General features: G+C 38.8%; 1 protein-coding gene across 6 annotated transcripts in view; it reads right to left on the bottom strand.

Moving 5' to 3' along the window:
- HELZ (helicase with zinc finger) overlaps nucleotides 1–18,848 on the bottom strand; it is a 93,448-nt gene that overhangs the window by 34,140 nt on the left and 40,460 nt on the right. For 4 of the 6 annotated variants that reach the window (XM_074554886.1, XM_074554888.1, XM_074554891.1 and 1 more), the window contains 6 exons: nucleotides 16,316–16,649; nucleotides 12,474–12,604; nucleotides 10,046–10,225; nucleotides 9,149–9,253; nucleotides 2,526–2,704; nucleotides 850–968 (listed from right to left, as the gene is read on the bottom strand). In XM_074554886.1, coding sequence (XP_074410987.1) covers nucleotides 850–968; nucleotides 2,526–2,704; nucleotides 9,149–9,253; nucleotides 10,046–10,225; nucleotides 12,474–12,604; nucleotides 16,316–16,649 — 1,048 coding nt within the window. The remainder of the gene's footprint in view (nucleotides 1–849; nucleotides 969–2,525; nucleotides 2,705–9,148; nucleotides 9,254–10,045; nucleotides 10,226–12,473; nucleotides 12,605–16,315; nucleotides 16,650–18,848) is intronic. The other 2 variants (XM_074554889.1, XM_074554890.1) reach the window with 1 other exon arrangement.

The following is an 18,848-nucleotide window of genomic DNA, read 5'->3' as shown; positions in this document are numbered from 1 at the left end:
AAGCCAATCTATTTTGTCATTCTGAATTCATATGATTCAGCTACATATTAGTTTTTGAGATTTAAATACTGGACAGCTGATGGAGAATCTTCTGTAAGACCCTGAGCTACAGAGCAGCCTGAGACACAGGCCCTGGGAGGAATTCATCCACACAGCTGGGCTGGTGAGATCAAGCCTGAAGTAACAATTCCAAGCTCTTGAAAAGCATTTTGAGAGTAATATTTAAAAAGCACTACCCCACTACTTGGCATTATTAATATCATTGAAATTATCCAGCAGTATTAAATTATTGGTGGCAACACCACTCTGAGTTTGTTACTGTACCAAAGCACACTTCCCCCCTACTGCTGCTGTGAGATGCAAGGAGAATTAAAGGCAAATCTATAAAACCAAATAAATCTGCCCTAAATCAATAAAGCAAGTAAAGCTGACTTTTCCAAGCATGCTTTCTCATGCCTACAGGCTGAAAAATGACAGGCAGAATCAGTGTTTGAAACTCTCCAAACCAAGCAGCTCCCAGGCACTTTGCAGCAACATAAAAACACTGGCTAGTTTCAGCTTCTTATTTCTCACTTGTTCAAATCTTCACCAGATTAGACGTTTCTAATAAAAATTTAAAGTTCTCTCAATCCTAATTCTCCATATTCTTGAATTCTTTTAAAAATCAGCAAGGATTACCAGTCATAAACTCCTGACTGTAATAAATACCCTCATATCTTAAATAACATCCCTGGAATTCTCCTTGCCTTCCCCATCTATTATATGATTTGGTGCAGATAAATAACTTAAATAGATAAATACAAATATTGTACATATGCACTTCATACTCAAAAATTGCACAGCTCTTACCTGCATATGGTCTCCAGCCAAGACAATTCTTGTGTTTTTATTAGCTAATGCCAGAGGCATAATCGTTTCACACTCCATAGCTTGAGCAGCTTCATCTAACAGAATGTGTGTAAAAAACCCTGGAAAACACAAATTTCACCAAATAAATGAAATGTGAAATTTGATAAGATGAATATTGAAAACCAGAACTTGAATTTAACATTCTGTATTCTGATAGTGACCAAAACTAGAATTTAAAAAAGTATGGCTTCCACAAATTAATTTCTAGCAGCTACTGAAAACCACACAATTTTCACACCCATCAAATGACCAACAGTGGTCACCTGGTGGCCAGGGACATGAGCAGGAGCCCCAGGTCTGCCTCTTTCTTGTGATACACATGAAATTAAACACATTTTATCTGAGCCCTCCTTACCCCAAGATGAAATATCTCTTGGCAGACCATCCCTCAAGAGGTTTCTCAAATCTGAAAGTTATTTTGCCACCATGAGACTTGAAGAGCTTTGGACACTAACAAGGAATTCCTCATGTACTTGAGTCCTAGTAATTATTTTATATACTAAATTTCCCATTAAAATTGCACACATACCTGAGCACTTTGCTGGTTATGGGCTTAAAGGAATGTTGGGGGGGAAAAAAGGAACAGAAGTTGAAGGAAAATTTAAATTCAATCTTTTGATAATATTGGACCAAAGGTTTGGTGGGAATGTATGCACTGGAGAACATGCACTTGAAAAGAAACTTGGCCACTGTAGACTTGTATTTTATGAAATCTAAACTCAGGATAGGTATAGAAGTGGTTTTATACAGTGATATCTGTGATATATTAAGGTTTAAAACAAAGTATTAGAGGACTTGGTGCACCATCCAATTCAGATTACATACATAAAAATGCAGCAATTTTCTTTGGAAAATATGAATTTCATACAGCTGCACAGACATTGCTATGGCATGACTGTACACAGCCTGCTGCCAAACAAAGCAGCTATTTCTATCTAAAGATCCAAAAATATTTACCACAAATTCCATATTCGTTTTCTCTGTTGCAACAAATGCTTAAATGTAGCCATAAAAAACTAATCCTAACAACTCATGTAAAGAAATTCCATATTCTCTAAAAAGCAGATGGATTTAATTTGGAGATCAGGAAAATAATAAACCCTAAGCAGCCTCTGCCCCCAAAAATCAGTCTAATATCTTTCAGTTTAGAAAACAACCCTAAATGTATCATGTTAACAAAGACAGGGCTTGTATGTGTGGGAGTTGCTTGCAAAGCTAAACAATTCACAAAACAAGGGGAAAAAGCTCTCTGTTATTTATGCTTACATGCTCCACTGAGTAATGACCTTAATGAGCATAATATTCAAAGTCAGAATCTCAAACAGAATTTTCCCTCTTGGATCTCACAAACACCAGATCATAGATAGTACTGCTTCTTTATTTAATTTTTTTTTAAGAAGGGGAAAAAAAAAAAAAACAAGCAAAAGGTTAATTAGAATGCCAGCAGTTTACAGCTTTGTAATAAACATTTATTCATAAAAAAACAAACAAACATTTTAAGATTATCATTGTTTACTTTATTTTTTAACAGTTCCAAGAATTGGGTAAGGGACCAACAGTGTCAAAAGGGAGATATTTCTTAAGCATGGCCACTTCTGGTCTAGAAATTATCTTACCTGGTTCAAGATCCAGCTGACATAGATACTGTGATGTATTTAAAGTAACAACTACTACTCTTTGCTTAAGAATGTCTTCTTTCTGTGGCATCTGGAAGGTGGAATGTGTGCTTGAAATCAAACAGTACTGATGCACAACTGGGTGAACAGTCTTTACCCAGCGATTTCGGAAATATACCCTAGGAGACAAAAAGGGGTTTATTTTCCATCAGCTTGGAACACTGCTTAATATTTCAAATATTTCAAACAATAATATTCTGTTTTCTGAAAAATAAGTATCATCTTCAAGAAGCAAAATGGCGCAACTGTGCAGAATTACATGCTAAAATGTCTTGGATTCACCTTCTGTAAATGCAGTGCAGTTTTCCATATATGAACAGTTAGCAGGTTTTATTTCACGGTAAATTCTTCAAATATTTATGTCCTGTGATCCTCACATCAATGCCAATTTAATTTTAAACTTACAATACACTCATTTTTAGTAAATATTTGCTGACCTGAAATGTAACTATAGCCCAGAGTATGGAACTGACTGTGGTCTGCCCATCTCAGCCACTGCAGCTGATACATGAAATACACTCAAATCCTGCTGTTCCTCCCACCCATCCCCTGTGTTGGCTGAATTCTACAAACCAAACATGAGGTGGATTCATCTTTGTACCACACAGGGCCATAACTGTGATACTGTGGATAAAAAAATGGGAAAACAATGCCAGAAGTTTGACTGGAGTCTATAATATAAGGACGTTGACTGTATTTCAGACACCCTTCCACGACACATCAGGTTATTTTAACCACCATCCCAGGGTTCAGTGATGAAGTTTTCTCAGGAAGGGATGATCTGTTACAGCCAGTTTGGCCACATGGAAGAGAAACACAGAATACAGGGTACAGGTAACTCCACAGGGTGAGCACATCCTGCAAGGAGCTGGATAAAGATGCCTTGTGACACCTCCATCAGGTGCTCCTCACCACCAAATCTCTAACAAGAACTATAAATCTGAAGTGGAACCTTTAAACTACAAGGAATTATTGTACAGAAATTAAAGCCTAAATTTATTTCTGAAGATGAAATTAATTAAAATAATTTCAGTTCTAAATATAGGATTTAATGGTGTTCAGTTTATCTATTCATTATTTTATTTCTCCTGCACCCATAGTTCAAATCCCAAATCATTAATAAAGTGTTTGGAAATGTGTAATTATGCACCTAATTGCAGAGCATGATTGCACTGGCTGGACTCTGGATATCACATGTCCACCCACGTCTGAAAATTACAGCTGAGCTCCATGTGATGTGAGGGAAACGAGTACCAGCACTAGAATAAATCTGGTTTGTGAAGATACCTTGCCCATTTTGGACAAAATGAAACTCAAAGGCACCTCAGTACCCTGAATGACTTTTGATTTGACAACACAACCAAGGCAAATCCACACTGGAGACCAAAGGTAACTGCAGGTAAATCTGGGTTCAGAGCAACCCCCACACTCCTGAGTCATTCTCAGAACAAGAGGCTCCGAATGTTACCCCACATATTTATTTCTTCTCAGCTATCAAAGGGATGAGTTTGATTTGATAAACTGTTATTGCACCAAGTCAGGGCCTAACAGCTACAACAAGGGAGCAAGATAACCCCTGCTCCACTCATCCCAGCTTTTTATCCTCAGCTTTTGTGTGCTTCACTTTCCCAACCTTAACTGAGGTTATACTTACCCATCACCTCACAGGAGTACTGTGAGCATTACTGAGTTTATTGGGAGTTTATGTTTGTAAAGCACTTTGAGATTCTTGGATGAAAGGTGCTATTGAAATGCAAAATATTATGGTTATTAGACATTATTATACCATGCACTGTCTTTTATTACAAAAATTCAACTCTGGGTGACTCACAGATTGGCTGACAGCATTTCAAACTGCATTGCTGCTTACCCATTAATTTCTTTTATTTTGATGTGAGATCAAATAGGTATCCCAGAGCTATTATTCACCACTGGCATAAAAACACCTGACAGATGTGACTACTTGGAAAATGTCATGAGAGAAGTTAAGCTTCACTGAACAAGGACTTTCTTTCTCAGGTGCAACTTGGGCTGATAGAATCACCCATAATTTCATTATTGGGTGGGTTTTTTCCTCCAAGTTGGAAGAACCAACTACAAAAATGGGGTTTACCAGCTTAACAGAAATCGTAACATTTCACCCTGCAATATGCCCTTAACTTCTGATTAAACAAAGACTAAACTTCTAAAATTATTAGTCTTAACCCTGCATGAGCAGAGCCCCTGAACTCCAGCAATCAGGTAGTTACTAATCAAAACACTCATGAGTGCCCACAACACATTTTATCATTATTTGGGAAAAGGCTGCAGCCAGTTTGCACCACTTTGTTCTTTGTACAGAACCCAAACCCAACCACAGCTTACAAGATATTTTTTTCCCATCACGTGCCTCATATCAAGGCTTTAATTCTGGAGAAATGAAAACCTTGCAGGGTAAGGTTTACCCAAATCACAGGCAGTGAAATTATTGTACATACATGGAGCATTGCCTCAAAATGGAAATCCCAGAAGATTACAGATTAGGGGCTCAATCTTCTGCAAACAAAGGCACTGAATATTTCCACTGCATTTAATGCTTGGTTAACATGCAAGGAATCTGCATTTCCTGTAGAAATTTATTTCTAAGTGGGGCATCTGGGTACCTACAACAGAAATTTCAATTCCGTGCATCTCCAGCCAATGAGGAATGCAAGGAGCTGGCAGCTGACCTCTCTGTGCTTCCAGCATCTTCCCTGCATGGCAGCACAAAAGAAAATTTCCCCAACTATTTCAACTAAGTGTCAGTTAAATCAAGTCATTCCAGGCTGGGATTGCTTCTAAGCCACATAAAATACACTTCTGAAATGAAATAAAAGGGGGAGTCTGGAGTCAGAACCTCTGAGGGAGGCGGAAAAGAGTTAAATTTGCACCCCTGTCCTACAACAGTGATTTCTTCTGGTGACTCCTTACAACAGTGGGGACTAAGCTTCAGTTTTCAAAATTTCTTTTCCCGTTCTGATCTTGACTCCTCTCAGTTCAGAACAGAAAGGCCAGGACTGCACTGCAATAAACCCTTCTGGGACACATCCCACCCCCTCAGCCTTGGTGCTGGGAACTCTCACCTGAAATCCCCCAAGGAAAAAGAGCACAAAAACTCACAGGGAAAGCAATCTAGCAGGGTAATTTCATGTCTCTGTTAAGAGACCGCTAAAATAAATAAATCTATCAAGTCTCAAGAAGCCTAAAGGAAACTTTAAAAGCACCTGTGATTTCCTTCTTCCATTTCTTTAGATCCATCTCCAAAGAGAGGCTCATTCTCACAAATAAATCTGTTCCTTGAGAGGCAGAAAACATGTGAAAAACCTGTCCCACAACTTGAAAGTTCCCCTTTTTTAATCCCGTTTTCCTTTAAGGTGGAAGCTAGAGTTTCAACAGAGTAATTTATTTCCCAAACTAACGTTTGGTAAGATAAATTAATTCCATTTTCCATACAAGAATTCATTTGGAAAAGGGGGCAATGGTGTTTTCAAACCTGCTGAGGGTTTTTGGTCTGAGTTACTGTTTGCTTTCTTTTCTAATTCAACTCTGGCTCCTATGGATTATTTTTTATAACCTGGGTAATTCTTAGCTAGCAGCCACATACTAAAGCTACCTGGTTCCAGGATATATGCAGAACTTACATATGAATGCTATGATCAAAGTAGTAAAAAATGAACTGAAGGGGTTTCAGTGAGATATTTTTAACAGAACCAACTTATTTTTTGACACTGCTGAAGATATTAGTTTATTTATTCCTAAGCAAGACCATGCTTAGGAATAAATAAAAATACTCAATATACAGAAAAAGGCTGGATCAACCTCTTTCCTTTTCCCTTAGTATTCCAGCGTATGGAAACAACTAAATCTGAAATATGCAAGTAAAATAACACTAAATTCATATGATAATAATGCCTCAACCACTGCCCAGCAAAATACAGAGGAATTGCTGCTACTGCTTGCTGGAGTTTTTAGGAGAGGGTGATAATGTGAATTCTCCTGCCTCAGCAGCCACCTCCAGAAGGTTCCAGCAGCTGATGGAGACAGGCACATCCAAGGAGTAAAAGCAAATACAAATCAGGAGCCAATTACTCCCTCTTACAGCTCTGACTCACCATCTAAAGGTGCCTGCATTTAAAAAAATCAGGTGGCTCACCATCAAACAGAAGCACTTCATCCGAGCTCTCTCCTCCCAGCTGGAGCTTGGGTTTGGTTTCATTCCTTCAGAAACATTTCTGCATTCATTTATGTAAGTGTATGAAAGTGTTTCAGTGTCAAGTTTCTCCAGTAAAAGGCAGATTTTGGAGTGTGCCCCTAATACAGTTGACTCATCTCATCAAACCCAGGGGCACAGGTTTTTTCTGGGTAATAATTTGTTTATGGGCATCAGGACTATGAGAATTTGGCCTTCAGGCTTTGCTGGTATTTCATTTAGGTGCAGAAGTTAGATTTAACATAAATTCTCACTGTTCGCTCTGACTCTGTATTTTCCAAAGGGCAGAGGATGTTATTTTATTAAGAGATAATACAAATTTATAACTTGATATTTAAACAAAAAGCTCCACCAACTCTACTTCTCAAACTTTTATGTCACATCACTGACAGGATAATTTATTTAATGTACATCTTACCCACGGAAAGATCTACATGGTTTTCAGTACAAAATGTTAAATAATTTAGCTTTCCTTTAAAAACAACATAAATATTATAAAATATTGTGTTGCTCCCCACTAAGCCAACTCATCACTTGTAGAGCAAATAAGAGATAAAATCTACAGCAGTGTTCAGTTATTTAGAACCACAATGAGCTCTGCAAGCAGCACATCTACCTTGAATAATTAACTGCTTCCACTCCACTTGATGTTTCCTTTTAAATACTGCAGAGGCTCAGATCCCCCTGTTTAATCTAACAGTAATGATTTTAATTTGAAAACACACCTTTACAACAGTCAATAAGGGAGGTACATCCATAAATAATTTTGAACTGGGAGTCTCACACAATTCCAGTTTGGATTCAGAAAAATTGACCTTTAACTCTTGCCAGGGCAGGTTAATGCACTGTGAGTTCAAACAACTTTATCTGTCAGAATTTTTATTGGAACCACACATACTTGTGGCTCTATTAACATACACAACTCCAGAGGTGCCTCCATTTCCTTAAATTTCAATTTTTTATAGAGGTGTCCTGGCTATTTGAACAGCATCAGACAATCTACAGCAGCACTTTCTGAAGGCTCTTTAACAAATGCTACAACAATTAAATTTACATTCAAACACTCAGTGACTTTTAAGTTACATGCTGTGATTCTCTTAGTAAAAATCCAAATAAATTTTAACCATAAGAAAAATATGACTTTTTATGTTTTTCATAATTCTGAGGCTGGACTACACAGTTGAAAACAAGGCAGCAACAACGTGGCAACAATAAAACTGTATTTAACTCCTTGCACTGTTAAATTACATTTCAATATTCCCAAAAAGGTGAATAACACACATTTTTTTCCCTTCAGAAAATTAAGACTCCGTAAAGGTTTTCATCCCAAAGTGCTTTACAAATCACCTTAAGACAATCTGTGTTAAAACACAACTAGATCAAAGATATCTTTTAAAAAACAACACTGCCTTCCTTCCCTTGGCCGGACCCTCAGTGTCTGTAAAATGTCAATGGCAACCAAAGCCAACAGACCCAAGAGAATTTACACCTGTGGCAGATGCAGCCTTGTCACATAACTTCACTGGCTTCACTGACATTGCATAAAATAAAAGTCCAGGATGGCTTTTAATAGCTAGCAAGTAAACACAGAGTCATTTTCTTAGCAATATTATAAACTCACCCCTGGCATTCAGAAAATGATGCTCATAATTTATAATATATATATATATATATACACACTAAGTTAGCAGTATAAAGTATACATTGTGATTACTGGGTAAAACGTTCCCAGGAGCAGATTTATGCCCAGAAATAAATCCTCCTTAACTATTTCCATGCAAGTTTGCCCTCCTTGCTCTTGAGATTCTGCTTTTTTTTTTTTTTTACCTAAACCCATTTCCCCAGTGCACATTAAGTAAGTACATTTCAACACACAAACAATCACTTCACACTGATTTATCAGAAGAGGCCAAACTGCTTTCACACATCTCTCCTATGACACCAAAATGTTTCTTCAAGAAGCCAGGTGGGGAATCCCAGTTTCCAAATTAACCTTGTAATTGCGAGGCAAATTTTTCAGAAATTAAAACACAACTAAAATCCATTTTATTTTATCATAGTAGCTTTTAGAGGAGTGTATCAAAAGTTTGCTCATTAGGAAAGACACATTTATCAACAGAATAATAGAAGCTTAAAAAAGGATGTCTTTATTTTTATTTAACAAATGACCAAAAATTATGTTACAATATTTCACATTCCTTTTAGGCTGTTTTTAAATGCACTGCTGGTAACGCCAATATGCTTTTATATTTTAAAAGTACTTTAACCTTTTTTTATAGACACCTTTTCTTAAGAATAGTATTTCATAGATATATAATAAGCCTTAAAAAAATACCTGAGAGGTCTTGCCTGGGGATTGCCTGCTTCTACATAGGGATGTAAATAATCCTTTATGTAGAGATCAGCAGCACTATTAGAATGGGTGCAAATGAGAATCCTGCTGGAATAAATGGATGCAAATAAAAAAGCAATGAAGAAACAGAAAACAATTCAAAGCAGTAGAATACAACAAAAAGGGGACAGTGGCCATCTTCCTGCACATTCCTCTTCATGGACCTACTGCACTTCCCATGATTCAGCTCAAACCCTTCAGTTATAAGTTGTCAAACAGGTTTTCAATAATTATTTTGTAATTTTTAATCTAGATTTGATTTTAAAGCTTTTGTTATCCACCACGTTGCAAAGCTTCCCATGCTGAGCAAATCACAGCTATGCTACAAAACTTCCACTCTAATTAGTTTTGTTCTAAATGGCAATACAGGCCAAGATTACAAAACTACTTTATCATCCCAAACAATGAAGGGTGGCTTGGGTTTGTTGGTTTCTAAGCTGGGTAGAAATTCTGTATTTCTAGCTCTGACTTGAATTTTAGCCAAAAAATCCCATCCTCTGCCCTCAGCTCAAAGCCTTCAGTTATCAATTATCAAACAGGTTTCCAGTAATCATTTTGCAATTTTTAATCTAGACTTGATTTTAAAGCTTTTGTTATCTACTACGTTGCAAAGCTTCCCATGCTGAGCAAATCACAGCCATTCTACATAACTTCCACTTTAATTAGCTTTGTTCCAAATGGCAATACAGGCCAAGATTATAAAATTACTTTATCATCCCAAACAATGAAGGATGGCTTGGGTTTGTTGGTTTCTAAGCTGGGTGGAAATTCTGTATTTCTACGTTTGAGTTGAATTTTAGCCCAAAATTCCCACGCTGTGTGCTCAGTGCCCCCTCTCACCTGGTGTCCTGCTGCTGGAGGATGTGCTTGACTGCCTGAGCCAGAGTGAAGGTTTTTCCTGTCCCATAGGGACCGATGATAAGAACAGGAGGCAGCTGGATGGAGAGGGGGGTGGTGATTGCCAGAACAGCCTCTTTCTGCTTCGCGTTCAGCCGGGGGTCCAACTGCTCATCCCATTGCCTGTGCAGAGAGCCCACCGAGGTTACAGCAGCTCCCACCTTCCACTGGCAGCCACAACTAACCAGGGGTGATTTCAAAAGCTCAAGAGCCTTTACAGAGCTGCTGTGTGGATTGTGGGGCTGAGGCAAGTGAAACAAATCAACAAATCTAGCAAAATGATCACATGCTGTAATCATAAAAATTTGCTGTTTGTAATAAATCAGTTGTGGGGTGGGGTTTCAACCTATTCTCAATTCACATCATCCCACCTAACAACAGTTAACCTGCAGAGCACAAATTCTACAAAAAGGACACACTGCACCATTATCTGATAACAAAAACAGGTAAACATACAATGATTTTTCTACTATTATCATGCAAATAATAGTTCCATTAGTTATGCTTTTTCCCTGCAGCATTTACACTGTTAACTTTAAAAGTAACCAGTTACACAACCCCAGGGCTTGGCAAAGGGTATCTAAAATCCAATTTTAAAACTACTGGCTACCAATTAATGACAGACTTCTCTTTACTTTTTTTTTTTTAAGATCACCAGGGCACATACCTCTAATGGGAAAGCAGTCTATAAAAAGGATTTTTGTTGTAAGCAGCCAGTGATGCCAGCACTGGGAGGAAGACGCTTTCAGAAAATTCCAATGAGCATAAGAAGTTAAAGATTTCTAGACAGAGTTTTTAATATTCCCACAGCCAGATTTAAAAGTAGACATGCATAGTAAAAAACACCTGTCACTGCTGCACATATGGCCATACTTTAGTAATGTGATCTGCTTTGGTACAAGCACCACGCTTCTCACAGACTGGGAAAGTTTCTGCTCAGAAGTCGTTAGCAACAGAGAGCAAGATCAAGAGGGAATTGACTGAATTTGAACTTTAAAGATGCCTATGAACAACAAGCTGGCAAGAGACTGAGAAACAGGAAAGGAACAGGGACATAAAGCAGACATAGAAGAAAAACAGGAAAGACAGTCTGGAGTTAGCTTGATTCTTAAGGAAGGACAAATCAAGCCACCAGATGGAACTGATTTCAACTGAACTGTAATCATTACATATTTTATTTATGTATACAAAAAACATAAAACATTATACCAACGTGCAACTGCTATGTACATAGAAGATAAAAGTTCTATCCTACTTGACTTGACTCCTTTTTGAAATCACTGCTTACTTCCAAACTATTCTTAAGCACTATTTCCTTGTAAGATTCCCTCAGAAGCTAATTAAGTCAGTGAACAGATTGTCACTGACCTCCATTAGCTTTGTAACTCTAAACAGAACCTATCCCTTCTTCCTCTCAGTGCTGTCAGAGCCCTGAAGCACACAGTGATCATCCCACCCAGAACACTGATCCCACCCTTGCACTGGACCTGTTCTTGCTTCAGAGACAAACTACAATTTTTCCAGTGTTTTTTGCCATACAATACTCACTGTCTCAGCCTTCTGACAGACTGTTTTCCTTTCAATGCCTGGACTATCTCCTGACTTCTCCTGCATCACAATCACACTCCTAATTCTCACCTTCAGGACCCCCACAGGACTCCTCCCAGGCTGTGCAGAATATCAACATTCCTCTCATTTCCCTGCTCTCCAGCACAGAAAGCTCATTCCTCTTTACCAAGAGCAAGAATACTGACCATATTCCCTGAGCCACACATTTCTCCTCCCTAAGCCTCCTCTTCCAGACAAACTATCTCCACTGCATCAGCCTTAAGTTTCTTTACAAGTATTTATATAACACAGGGGTTTATAATTTCATAAAGGAAACTGTGAGATGTGTATAGAAAGAATCTCTGGGCTGCTTCTTTAGGAGCCATTGCCACACCCTCCATAACCACACCCTGTGGGATGTGTCCAGATCTGGGCTCCCTGCAGCTCAACAAGAACTGATGGATCAGCCCCTGGCACCAGGACTCTGCCCACTGGGGACACTCCTGGAACTGGCACTGCCACTCCTATGAAGTACAATGTTTGCAGAGGAGGATGGCAGCACAGAAATCACCAGCAGCAGGTTTGTTCTCTGCACCCACAGTACAACTCTAATGCCTCCAAACCCAGGGAAAGCCCCTCAGTGTGTTCTGGCCCTGGAGGATCACTCCTCTTGTGTATTCAGCAGTTTCCCTCCCTCCTCAGAACCCCCCAGCACTGATGAGGAGCACGGCTTGTTTCTGTTCAGGACAGATCTCAGCCATCTGCTCTGAGAAATGCAGAGCTGCATCCCCACCCAAGCTTTGATTTCAAAGTGTCTGTGTACCTGTTGGGACTCCAGGGTATGGTGGGAGTCATGCTGACATCTGGAAACAAAATGCTGTTGTCCTTAATCCTGTCCAAGGCATAATGCATCTCACACAGGGGCAACCGGTTCAACTGGAACTGGAGCTCAACCTGCACAACAAACCAAGAAACAGAGAGGTGAACAAAAAGGATTCATTCAGAAAATGCTCATTAGACTCTGCTGTGCATGATACATTTTTATCTTCCTGCACACCACAGGCTCTCAGAAGAAAACAGCAAACAGCATTTAATCCAAAGATCTGTGATAAAATTAACTTGGGTTTTTTTGTTGTTGTTTAGAATCAAAGATAAATACAGCATTTTCTCTAATTTAATTTTGTTGTTTGACTTTTAAGATTAGATTCCACTGTACTTTCAGAAAAAATTAAAGGCAAAGCATTCCTGGAAATTTTTTTAATACAAAAAAAACCCTGAAAAATATTATTGTCCTAAAACATTGTTTTTACAAATGTAAGCTTTCATCTCTTATTGTAAGAACAACCTCAAGAAAATGTCAGGCCAGAAATTTTACATATCAACGGATGATATAAATCAGCAAAGATAAACCCCAAACATTATTTCTAGTCAAACACACTGGAACAGCATCACTTGCATCTTTGCTCAATTATTAGGACTCTACAAAAGTTAATTTCTAACAATTAGCTGCTTACCAATACATTCTTGGTTTTGTTCTCTCAATTACAGGTGTTTCAATGCTAGTAAATAAAAATATTGCCAACATAAATTCTGGTGCAAAGCCAGAAGCATCACACAGAGCACTTAACATCCCTGATTCAATTCAGAATGGAACAATGGATACTGAAAGTAGGTGACACATACACACACTGAAAGGGTAAAGAGAAAAGCACATTCTAAATTTGAACAAGGGATAAAAGCAGCTCCTGGGGAAATTATTCATAAAAACAGTTCACTCAGATTATCATTTACACAGATTTAAATTTGCAGTAATTAATCTCTCCAGAAACAAATGAATCTGATCACAGTATTATGCCACAGAACTCCACGTTCACAACAGAAGCCTTTAGACAAAATTTGACACAGATCTGCACTAATAAAAACCTGCATAAACCTGCTGCTGAAGAACTCCAAGAGACTAATACACATTTTCAGGTTTATTTCCAAAGCACTGCTGTCCCTATATAGTTATGTAATTACTGTGCTACAAATCTAATAAGCATTTTTGATTAAACAGGAGTAAATAATTCTCTTTCTGAGATTTACAATGAGTGTGAACACATTACCAACAGCAAGCCACATCACTGCAACCTGTCTGGAACAGCACCCCTCATTTACCTGGAAATATCAATTATTTAACAATTTCTGAGAGAGATTCCAGAACCAGCTGCCAGAAGCTGGTTCTGCCCAGGCAAACAGGAGATGAGAACAGAGCCAGAGCAAGGATGAGCTGAACCTGGTCCATCAGCAGCATCCCAGCTGAGGGTGCAGCCCCTGGGTCACCCCAGGGAAAAGCCATGGAGGTTTCAGCCATTCCAATGTGCCCCCATGCCCACAGCAACTACCTGGCCTCAGATCTGTTGATTTTCTCCTCTAGCACTCACTGATCTGATGTTGGCCCGTTCTTACTCAATCATACTTAAATCTCATGGTAATTACTGCTACCAACCAGAAAGTTCAACAAACATAAAGCAATACCAGAATATATTTCTACAATTATCTTTTTTGACAACTTATATAAAAACCTTAAGTCCTTGACAGTTAAAAGAAGGACAGAAGGAAGGAAAAGAAAAATGATACTTCTCTTTCAAAGCCATATAAACACCTCTCAGGGACCTCCTCCTACAGAGGAGAATTCCCCACACAGAGGAATCATTTATCCTTCTGGATTTAACTACTTGTTGTACCTGTACTCCTTTATCTGCCCACCACAGGGATCACTCTGCTGTACCAGTAATGTTTACTACTTGCAGATCATCTCCTTCAAAAGGCTTTGTAAATTAGCATTTTCTTTTTTGTACTCTTATTTCAGCATTACAGCATTCATATCATTATGTAGCATGTAAAATCAACACTAGCTTTGCTGTAAATAAACAATGTTTGCTTGTATCCCTGCAGAGTGCAGCCATTAACTTCCCATCTCTGGCAGATATAGAGACATTAAATATTCATCTTGACTGCCACATTTTACAGCAAGATGTACAACCATAAGTCTGAAGACAAGGGCAGCAACAAATCTGACAGCGTTAAGCACGGAGCTCACAGAGGTGTTTGGAGCTGCTAAGAAAACTTTTTTTTTTAAATGAAAATTCAAGAATTCTTTTTCCACCCTGTGCAATTTGTGCCACCCAGCCCCATTCTGCACACAGGGCTGGCACTTCTCAGCAGGGACAGCAGAGCTCATCCTGCCCATGGGCACCTGGAGCTGCTCCCCAGCTCTGCCCTGCCCTGATTTGTCCCCAGGCACAACCTGCAGGTGTGTGGCAAGGATTGTCACTCAAGTGGCAATGCTCCCAAACTCCTGGTTTGATCCATCCGAGGAAAAAACCCTTGCCCAGGCAGCCCCAAGGCTGACAGAAAGCCACACAACCTAACAAGGGTAATTTAAATGCAGAAAAGCTGGGATGCTCATCTGGGTGACACTTTAACAGCCCCTTCTGGGAGTCCAAGCCAGGTGCCTGCATTAAACACCTCCCATTATCTACCTGCATTCACCACTTCCTTAACAGCTTGGGATTTGTTTTGTTTGAATGCTGCTGGGATGGAATCAAATAGTTTTATTTGCTGTTGCAGAGTAGTGAATGAGGCCACCTGGGAAGGAGAGGCATGTAACCTGCTTTAATACACATTCCACAATCAGAAAACAGTGGGAAAGGAAGTTACTCCATTGCCAGGTTCACAGAGCAGGACAGAGAACAGAGGAACCACTCCAAAAATAAAAGAGTGGCAGCAGCCACGGTGCTTTAAAATTCACTCCACCCCACCTTTATCAATGGTTTACCTGATAAAAGCAGAATTGTGTATTTATTACAGTTAAGGCAGAACAGCAGGTAAACAAGGCACCACCAAGTTTCTGAGAGTAATTACAAGGAAAAGAAAAAGGAAAGAAACTACCCAACTTATCCAAAATCCACAGAAATCAAAGCACTTTTATCAGTGCTTAAGAATCACACAGGGAATACCAACTCTACTGAAGAGAGCAGCAGAACCTCCAGCAACTTTAACAGAAACTCTGCACATCCAAATTACAACCTCCCCAGTTCTAACCTGAGGATTGCTTTCCAAAATTTCAGTTAATAATAATCATAAAAAATTCCTCATAATTTAAATTCATTTAAAGATAGGTAATGCTTAAAGAATCTGACCACCAGTTCAGTGATGCACATATAAAGTACTAAATGATTTTACAAACAACTTTAGGACCCAATTTCTAATGCAGAATAGATCTGCTGCCTTGGGCCAAGATTATTAAGACACTAAAGGAAAAATTAGCCAGCTCCTGAAGCCCCAGCTCATTCTGCATTCCAGTCAAGTTTCAAATACAATCAATTAGTAAGTTTAATTATTGTTTTAAGAAAACAAACACAAAACCAAGAGCTCAGAATGACATAAATCTTCCCAGACCAATTATCCATGTTAAATTAAGACATTAAGATTCTTGCATATGTTTCCCCGAAACAAAACAAACAGGATGAGATAAACCTTGGGTGAAAACGCATTCATTCCAGGCAATTCCAGTGACCTCAATCTGAGGTTATTTCTGTTTGGTAAGCAGATCAGTCAAGGAGGCAAAACAAACAGAAGGCAAAGAGTTGTGACAGCACAACCACCTCCAGGCAGACCTACCTGCATTTCACAATCTGCCCGAAGATTCAGCTCCTCACAGCATTCCCTGGAGACCCTCAAGAAGATATAATCCTTTGTTTTCTCCTCAATAGCTGCTTCATAAACCTTCTCTTTGGTTCCTTGGGTCTGGGCTGACTTTTCTTTAGTGACAGGCAATAAATAAACAGCATTGACTTTGGTCATCACCAGCCGTCCAGCCAAAGTGTCTTCAGAGAGGGTCTCAGTGAGCTTAAAGCGGCCAAAAAGTTGTCCATTTTGGGCATATTTTGCACCTCCAGAAACACCAGTGAGCATGAAGCTTGCTACAATCTGCAACTGCACTTTTATGTTGAACCTAAGTGAGAAAGCATCGAGTCAGTGCACAGAAATGCTCTCAGATTCTGAAATTTCAGGCGTTCAGAGTGAGGATTCACCTCATTAATTAATTTTTAAGTATGGACAAGTACAGTCAAACTGGCCCTTTGTAAGTATGCAGCTATCAAATATCCACACTTTTTCTCTTGCAGCTTATAAAGAACATATTTAAAAGAATCAACATCTATGAAGTTTAAAAAAAAGAACCCTCACAAGACACAAATACCAGATACCAATAAAAGCTTAGAGTGAATGAAATACATGACCCAAAGCAGTAAAATTTCTATTTAAACAGTCTGTAATCTTATGGTAGGTATGCAGGGGGAGACAAGCAGGCAAAGAACAGAGCAAGATTCCCCTTTATCCCATGTGCCAGGCTGCACACCAAAGGGCAATCTCCATCCTTAAAAGTAAATGGTATTATACCTATAATTCAGAGGGATTGATCAAAATGCCTTCAAACAAATCAGATTGTAGGCATTAAAATGATATCATTTTATTTGAAATGAGGGAATGGAACACAGGCTCAGCCCTATAAACCATCTATCCACAGAATTCCCATCAGCAGCAGCTTCCTCCTGTAATCAGAGATGTAACAAATTCATCCCTTGCAGTTATCATTTTCCAGAAGTCACATGCACAACACATTAAAGTGACTTATTAGCACACTTTATTGACCTCTCACCAATAAAAAGTAATCTCTTCCTAGTGTGTTGGGGCTTTTAAAACAGATTGCTTCAACCTGGTTTTAAAAAGAACAAAGGTGAAAAAAGTCTGATAGCAGAGTAACAATATTCTGTTCTTTTCTCACCAGCAACTTTTTCCTAAATTTGCAACAAATTACAGAAAAAAAGTAAAACCCATTCAAATGAATTAAAACCTCTTGGAAAAATATATTATTTTCTTATAATACTTTTCATACTTATACTAGTTTGATTTGATCTGTTCTTATAATTTCTATGTTAACCTAACAAACTGGTAATTGCTCATTTAAGTCCTGCAGTATCAATAATCATAAGCCTCTAACAATAAAATCCAACATTTTAGCTTGGTAATTAAACATCTACCAAACCAATCAGATGTACTTTTCCAGATCTGCCAAGCCACGAATCTTGCACAAAAACTGCAAGTTTGCCCCCATGTGGCAACAGCTCCTTCTTTACAAAACATGGGCATTGTCAGATCTGAATTTCCCAGTCCTCCACTCTCCAAAAACAAGGGAAATTTTCTCACCTAACAGGGATCTGTTTGGTTATCACTGACCACAGAGGTTACTGCACAAGCCACAGTGAAAAATTCACCCAATCCTTCCCATTTCCACAAATTCCAATAAAAACCCCAGAACAAAAAGACAAATTCTCTTCTATTGACGTGCTGCACTATTCCAAAGCAGCTATCAACAAGTCAGCCACATGTGAAACACAACTCCCAGCTCCTTGTTAAAACACTATAAAAAACATTTCACTGAGTAACAAGGGCTGGGAATTCTTACTGAGACACAATCATTTGCTATTGTGAATTTATTTTGTTGAAACTTCCCTAAAGTTGATCCCTTTGCTGCTGAATATGTATCAGCTGAAATTCAGATTCACAAAAACGTGCTGCAAAACGGTTTCATTGCATTTCTGAGACAAGGCACAGGTTAGTGTTTTCATAAATGACTGAACTGCATCTGCTGTGCTAAAGGGAATCTCAAGTTTAGATTATCAAGCAATTTCCATTGAGCAAGCTGACACCTTCTGGCAAACTACAAAACTACAAAATCCTCTTAGGATTTGATTTTTTAAAAATCAGAATATCTTCTTTCATCCATTTCTCACCCTTGTTTTGCAGGGTTAGACAAAATAAGCTTTTCAGATAGGTTTATAAAAAAAAAATCAAAAACTTTATTTCCTCCTAAGCACTGCAAATGCCAGCCTACCTGCAGTGTTCGTGAAGCAGCCACACGAAAACCTGTTGTTCACATTTAAAACCACAGAATAATTATGAAGAATGACTTCATAAATCATTAATCACCCAGTACCAATGCAAACAATAAATTCCCCAGAGGCAAACAAACCCATCCTGGCCACAGCCCCAGGTGCCACTGTGCAAAAGCACATTCAGCACATTTGCTGTGACACCTGCAGGGCCCAGGGTGTGCAGTGGGACAAACTGGGGAGGGACCAGTGCAACACAC

Source organism: Zonotrichia albicollis, chromosome 19 (genome assembly GCF_047830755.1).
Source record: "Zonotrichia albicollis isolate bZonAlb1 chromosome 19, bZonAlb1.hap1, whole genome shotgun sequence".
Classification (NCBI taxonomy): Eukaryota; Metazoa; Chordata; class Aves; order Passeriformes; family Passerellidae; genus Zonotrichia; species Zonotrichia albicollis.
This window is presented reverse-complemented; position numbering and strand designations above follow the sequence as displayed.